Source organism: Cicer arietinum, chromosome 7 (genome assembly GCF_000331145.2).
Source record: "Cicer arietinum cultivar CDC Frontier isolate Library 1 chromosome 7, Cicar.CDCFrontier_v2.0, whole genome shotgun sequence".
NCBI classification, from domain to species: Eukaryota; Viridiplantae; Streptophyta; class Magnoliopsida; order Fabales; family Fabaceae; genus Cicer; species Cicer arietinum.
In genome coordinates this window covers 20,502,634-20,510,526 of record NC_021166.2, presented here as the reverse complement: position 1 = coordinate 20,510,526, position 7,893 = coordinate 20,502,634, and the positions used below count along the sequence as shown (strand labels likewise).

At 22.9% G+C, this 7,893-nt stretch overlaps 1 protein-coding gene across 1 annotated transcript in view; it reads right to left on the bottom strand.

Moving 5' to 3' along the window:
* LOC140918704 (protein neprosin-like) overlaps window positions 1-5,407 on the bottom strand; it is a 16,093-nt gene extending 10,686 nt beyond the window's left edge. Inside the window, exons 1-4 of the mRNA XM_073363496.1 lie at window positions 5,353-5,407; window positions 1,423-1,475; window positions 333-419; window positions 7-216 (exon numbers count right to left, since the gene is read on the bottom strand). Coding sequence (XP_073219597.1) covers window positions 7-216; window positions 333-419; window positions 1,423-1,475; window positions 5,353-5,407 — 405 coding nt within the window. The remainder of the gene's footprint in view (window positions 1-6; window positions 217-332; window positions 420-1,422; window positions 1,476-5,352) is intronic.
* Window positions 5,408-7,893: the final 2,486 nt, after the last annotated feature.

Below are 7,893 nucleotides of genomic sequence, written 5' to 3'. Positions count from 1 at the left end.
GTTTACCTCGTGTCCATTGTTAATGCTATCCTTTTGTATAATATTGAATGTTCTTCCCAATTTTCTAATAGACGTAGCTCTTAATATTTCTTTTTCTTTTGTTCTTCTAATTGAAATTGTTCCTTCAGAGCATGTCTCACCAGATAAACTCCACAATTGAAATTTGTTGTTCAAAATTCTCGTTTGGTTGTGCTTTCTTGGAATTTTTGGAGGATTCTATATATAAAAAATATGCATGTAAATTTCACAATTATAAAATTGATATGTAATAGCTTAATAAGTTTTTAAAAGGATTTTTTAATTCTTCATATTTCAATAACAAAAAAAAATACCAATAATTTATGTCCTTTCAAGAGAGGATGATCAAAAGCTGGTTGTTTATGAAACATAACACAATCTATAATATCACCATCAGGGCTCTGCAAAAAAGGAACATAAACACAACCATATAAGTTAAACTCTAAGCTTCAAGACTTTAAAAAATAATTATTCAGGATAAATTATTTGAAAATTGTACAGAATTTAAAATTCTAAACAAATCAAATCTTTCAAGTGAGTTTCCTCCATTTAAATAATTGTTTGGATACGGTAATTTTTCATTTAAAGTTGGATCAATTTTATAAGTTTTTAAAGTTTTAAGGTAAGAATAAAATATCAAAGAAAAGGGGATATAAATGAAATTTAAAAAAATAGAGGTATTAATTAATTTGCCAAATTTTTAATTTATAGGGATGAATTTGAAAAATTTAGGAAATTATAAGGATGTATTTGCAAAAATATTTGAGAATTAATTTGTATATAGGATGAATATGAAAATGTTGAAATATATAGGACTAATTTTCATTTTTTTTTAAATTATACGGACCATTGTAGTCATATTTTACAAGTTTTAGAGTGAATTTCAAAATCTTAGTTTATAGATAGCATTTAAAATCCATACTTTGTTTTAACAAAATATATCTCACAAAACCTTAATTTTAAAAAAGACATAAATATATGATTGGTTCTTCTAATTATGGATTTTTTGAGTTTTAGTCGTTTTAAGATTTTTTTGTTTGATTTTGGTCCATGCAACGAGTCTTTGCAATATATATATAATATTTTATTTTACTTCCTCAATTATTTGCAATATAAGGAATTGCATAAACCAATTTAAATAAAAATCAATTTTGCAAGGACAAAAACAAAACTATAAGGACAAAAAACTAAAATAAAATATTACAAGGATATAAATCAAACAAAAATTTTACAAGGTCTAAAGCAAAAAAAGATTTGTATTTATAAGGACCAATTATATATTGATGCATTTAAAAATTCATCAAATATATTATTAAAACATGGAAATTTATATTGAAAATTTCGAAAGACCCTCTAAAATTATACTAACTCACGAAGAAAGTCTTCAGATTTATTTTGACATACCTGAATCGTTTTGGCAGCAGGTTTGTTGATTTGTAATTCGCGGCTACTTATTTCTAAAGAATAAATAGGACAAACCAAAAAATTAAATAGAAAAACATATAGGAGGAGAGAAATAATTGGAAACCTAAAATCCATGTTTGGTTTTGTAATTATGTGATTGTCTATGAAAACTTGAGTGTATATATATATATATATATATAATTTTTATGGTATTGAGTAAACAAAAGTAAAAGCATATATTGAGTAAAAAAATAAAAGATTATAATATAATAAAAGAAAAAAAAATAAAAGTTTAATGAAAAATAGATCTAATTTAGGAAGAAAAAAAAACAATCTTTAAAGAATTTTAACAGAAATAACACTAAAAAGATATTATAAAAATCAATATCCTTTTACTTTTATAATTATTTCCTGGTGGAATTCGAAATAAGTTCAATAAAATCATGATTATCACAAGAATCAATCACTATTATATTTTAAAAGATATTACTATAGATTAAACATCCCAAAATTTATAATAAATTATGTTGTTAATTAAATAAGATTTTAAATAATTAATTTGATGTTAAAATTATTTTATAATATATGTTGATAGATTTTGAGATTTATTTTTGTTATATAAGTGATTTTTATGATGTGCTAGTTTTATAAATATTAGATTAAATGTGCGATATAAATAATAAATACTATATTTTATTATTTGATATATTTTTTTTAAAAATAATAGTATTTTACACAATTTTACGTGTATATATGAGTACCTAATTAATGTAATATTTTTCTGTGCGCTTGACTGATGTTAAGTATGCACGTAGTTATATTTCAATTATTTATAAATATTTTCTATTTTTAGTTATTTTTTTTTATAAATAATTATTTTGAGATATAATTGATATGGTGTTTGATTTTCTTTATTTTTTTATACTTGTTATGACATTGTGATTTTATATATATTTATTTAGATTTAGTAATTAATATAAATTGTTGATGTTATATTTATTTATTTTAAACTTTCGACTATTCTCTAACGATGGTAATATTTTAATTTGATAATTTGGAAAAATAAGTATTACTATAGGGATTATATTGAATATGAGAGTTTTGATTATTAATATATTTTAAAATATTAATTACTTTATTTTATAAAATATTAGTTTGGAAATATTAGCAATATTTAGTAATTAAATTATGTTAAAAAAAATATTAAAACATTAGTCTTAGTAATTATTGGTTTTATTTAAAAGGATAAATACTAAATATGGTTTCAGAAAAGTTTCTCCGTTTTCGTAAGACCAATAATTACTAAGACTAACGTTTTAATATTTTTTTTAACATAATTTAATTACTAAATATTGCTAATATTTCCAAACTAATATTTTATAAAATAAAGTAATTAATTTTTTAAAATATATTCATAAACAAAACTCTCATATTCAAAATAATCACCTTAACAATACTTTTTTTTTAATACTCACATTAAAATACCATAATCATTAGAGAATATTCAAAATTATAAAATAAATAAGTATAAAATCAACACTTTATATTAATTACTAAATCATACTAAATATATATATATATATATAGTCACAATATCATAATAAGTATATAAAAATAAAAAAAATCAAATACAATATTACCACTATCTCAAGATAATTATTTATAAAATAAATAATTAAAATAAAATATATTTAGAATTAAATAAATATAATGAAGTACACATTTAATATTAGTCAAACACATAAAAGAATGTTATATTAATTAGGTGCACATATATACACGTAAAATCGCATAAAATCTTATTCTTCAAAATATTATACTAAAATACTATTACTTTAAAAAAAATATAATATAATAAAATAAAATATTTATTATTTATGTCACTCATTTAATATAATGTGTATCAAACTAGTACATCATAGAAAATATTCATATAACGAAAATTAATCACAAAATTTATTAACATATATTTCATAATAATTTTAACATCAAATTAATTATTTAAAATTCTATTTAATTAATAAAATAGTTTATCATAAAATTTAGGGTGTTACAAGGAGTCTTGGTGAGTTAAAAAATTTGGTATCTAATTTTATATACATGATTTGATTTGATTTCAAAAATATAGGTAAAAAAAAATGATTTTAAGAGTGTTTAAATATCTTGAGAGGTATTTTGGTGGTAAAGATATTTGTGAAATTTTAGTAATCTTATTAATTTTAAAAGTAGTTAAAAAAAATCGTAAGATTCATTAAGAAGTAATCTAAGGAAAAGTTTGAAATTATGAAGAAAAAATTATTTTATGGTATTAAAAGATTAGTGATCCTTTTAAAATAATATTAGTCTTTAAAATCAAATTTTAGAGTATTGATTAACCACTAAAATAATTTATGTACTACGAGATTTATTTTAATTTTATGATTGTTATATTAATTTCGAGTAAAAATAGTTGCTTACTTTACTTGCTAATTGAAAAATCTTTGTTTCAATTTTTGTTTAATGATAAAGATTGATTCAAGAAAAAAAAAGGTGAATTATTAATTTAATTGTGATAAATTTCTTGTTCTTGGATTGCTAAGAGAATATTTTACACCATGATGCCAATTATTCAATTATTTATTTGCATGTATATGTGATTATAGGTGAAGGTAAAAATGTTTGTGTTTTGAGGCGTTCTAAGTGTTGAGAATTTGTGAATAGTTTTTAGAGTAATTGAGAGTGTTTAAAAGTGAAATAATTCTATATTTCTTTATTTTAATTCATGTTTCATATTGATGCAAGTGTTCTTTATTTTGTTGTTATAATTAGTTGTAAATTACAAATAAATTATTAGATATGTGTAATTAAGTGGATTTTTAACTTGAGGTAAGGGGTAGGAGTTTTGGTGCCGCCTTCCGCCTTTGTACACTCACACCACGTAAGGATACTCTTAATTACTCATATTTGAATTTGGATGACACAATTATGGTTACCATAAGTAATTGACTACACAAGTAAGAGGGACTAGCTACCCCAATCAGTCATCATCGATAAAAGAGGTGACAATAACCTGATGCTTTTAATGAATAGTTGTGTTGTTACTTTCATGATTGAAATGTTGTGTTATGTGTTTAAATGATTCATTGTGTCATGTTAATTAGCATATCAAATTAAGTTAATTGACTTTTGACATGTTTTGCCTTCAATATATTTATTATATATCCTTAGATATTACGGTCGATTCTTGTGAGTGGTTTAGATACTAGTTCACTTATCTACCAGAAAATTTTGGAGACAAAATTTCTTAAATGAGAAAATAATTGTAACATCCTAAATTTTATAATAAATTATTTTATCAATTAACACTTTAAATAATTAAAATTTGATATTAAAAATATTTTGAAATATATATAAATAATTTTTGTGATTAATTTTCTTCATATGTGTACTTACTATAGTGTCATAATTTTATACATTTAATGAGTAATATAATTTATAAATATTATATAAGTACTTTTATAAGATTTAGCGTAAATATTTAAAAAAAATAAAATTTAAGTGTTTTTACGTGTGTTGGTAATGAAAGTAATATTTTATTATGTATTTGCAATATGTTAAATAAGCACATTGTTGTATTTAATTGTTTTTAACTATATCTTATTTTGATTATTTATTTTATAATTAATTATCTTGAATATATCGAGAATATTTTATAACATATTTTTAAAAAGTTAAATACTTTAATTAATCTATTTTGCAAAATATTAATTTTGAAATATTTAATAAATATGTGCTTAATTTTCTTTATATATTTGTTTGTCATGATGTGTCCCACTCTATTTTGTTTTCATTTTGTTCTTCATTCACTAAAGAGTAATTTAGAATTATTTTTTACTCAAAATTATTCCTTTGTATAATTTTTCTTTTTCATCTTTTATTTTAGGCTCTTACGTAGATTATGTTTTTCTCTCGAATTTTTCTTTGGCTCGTCTTCAATGTGTGGCATTATTTGTGGTCTTTGTGTGGCTTTTTTTCCCCTCCATTTTGTGCGGTGTTTATGATTCATATTTTTCATTTTCTTTATAATAATTTGGTAGTCAACATTGTAGATTTGAAGGCATGAATATTTAAGTTACTTTAATTATGTCAAGACAAATATGCAATTTTCTGTTATATGTTATTAATTTGGATATTGTAAGTTTATTTGAATATTATTTTTTTTTAAATTTTTAACGACTTTAAATTTTTATTGTAATCAATGTTCTTCGTTTGTTGGTATAAAATAAATTAAGTATTAACATGATATTGATTATTTTATTATTTTAATTATTCTCGAATAATGATATTATATTTTAGTATGTTGTTTCTATTACTTAACTATGATTCACTTTACCAAAATTTTACTCTGATTTTGTTGAAATTTTGATATATTGTTCTATCACTTAGCTTGATTTATTAATATAATTCTTTTAATAATTTTACCCTTTATTTAAATCAGTTATATGTATGCTTGATATTTTTTTTTTGGGTTTAGAGATCTAACCTTGATTTAAGTGATATTACCTTGATTTAAGTGTTCTGTTGATAGAAGAAAATTATACCTATGGTTTAAAATATCGATTTCGATAATAAAATAAATTAAAATAGGTAAAGTATGATTTTTGGTTTAAAAGATAAACTTGCAAAATGAAATTTTATGATGAAAACTATGTTTTATTTCTAAAGTTGTTATCTTTTGAAGAACCATACGGTTTAGTCAATGTCTTAAGTATTTTCCAGTAGAAACTACTTTTGATTTGAAGTTTAACCTTTTGATAAAAATAATTAATGAAAAACATTTTCTAAACCAGTAGAAACAATGTCTTATGAAAACTACATTTTGCCTATGTTTCAATTCTTGAACGAAAAACATTTACTTTGAAGTTAAAGTTTTATTTTTAGTGATTAAAAAAAATGAGTTAGTTGTTTAGTAAAATGAGTGACTTCATCTCGTTATGTGTTCTATTTACTGCACACTCAATCAAATTATTAGTACAATAAATTATTTTCACAAAGTATCTTTGTTAACATGAAAACCACAAAGTGAAAATGTTCAAGGGACCGACTTGGTTCCAAAAATCTTTATTTCGGGACTTCCAAGAAGACCACACAATTGAATGTTAGACCATAATCAAACCTAGCGTATTCTTAATTCCCTCTACAAGAGTTTCAACCACTGCAAAAAGACAAGCTAGATCATGAGGCAACACTAACTCCCAGCATAACCATCATAATTTTATATACCACACCTGAAAGACCAGATCACAAGTAATAAAAAATTGAGTAGTTGATTCCATTCGTTCCCCAAAAAACAAACAAGACATATCAGTAAGGTCAACAATAACCTTTTGTCTACGAGAATCCTATCTTGTAGTAATTTCCACTAGAAGACCATAACCTATAGAAGGGCCTAACTCTTCTAAATCTTTTCCAAGACTTGGGTATCCTCCTCTGATAGAGCATTTCTATTATGGGAATTACTTACCCGCAAGAAGTAACCCGAACTAACAAAATAAACACATTTGGAATTTGACTTCCAAGCCCAATAAATATCTAGAAAAGAAAGAGTGGCCTTATTTAGGAAAAGATCCAAATTGGCAGCCAACTCAAACTCCTAGATGAATAAAACTCTCATCCACCTAAACTCCCACACAACGCATTTGCAATTCAATGATCCATATTACCGACCAATGTCTATCTTTGATTTGAAACCTGAAAAAGTCTATTAAATTAACCCATATGACGAATAGATCCTACCCACATTTTTCTGAGATGTAGCATTTTTCAGAAAAATTCATCTGCCCATTGAATTACGGCGAGAGTAGATATTTTTCTGAAAAAGTGATTTATGATGTGACGTGAGGTGACAAGTGTAATGACGATTGTTATAAAAATATATAGATATTTGTTTAGATATTTATTATTATTATATATTATTATTATTTTAACATATATATTATATATATATATATATATATATATATATATATATATATATATATACACATGTGCGTGTGTATAAAAGGCAATGAAAGGAAGAGAATGTTCTCAGTAGCATTCACGTTGCCTTGCATCTTCTTTCTTTCTTCACCTCTGTTTCAAAAGCAAAACAAGTAAAGTGTTGGTTTTTCAAAAAAGCCACAAACATAAACTTTCAAACTTTTAGTTTGCATTTAGGAAATTATTTGTGATTTTGTGGAAAAGAAATTTGATGTATTTGAGGCGTGATTTTGTGAAAAATTAATTTAATGTGATTATCTGTAATTTAGTGAAATTTAAATTTGAGGTGTGGTTTGTGGTGATTCAAGTTTGGTGTGATTTATATGTTCCTAATTATTATTATGAATTTTTGAGATGTGATTTATTTGTGGATTTTGTAGAAAATGAATTGATGAAATTTGGTGGTTTATGTGTAAAAATGTGGAGTTTTGAAATTGGGTGAGTTATGTTTGA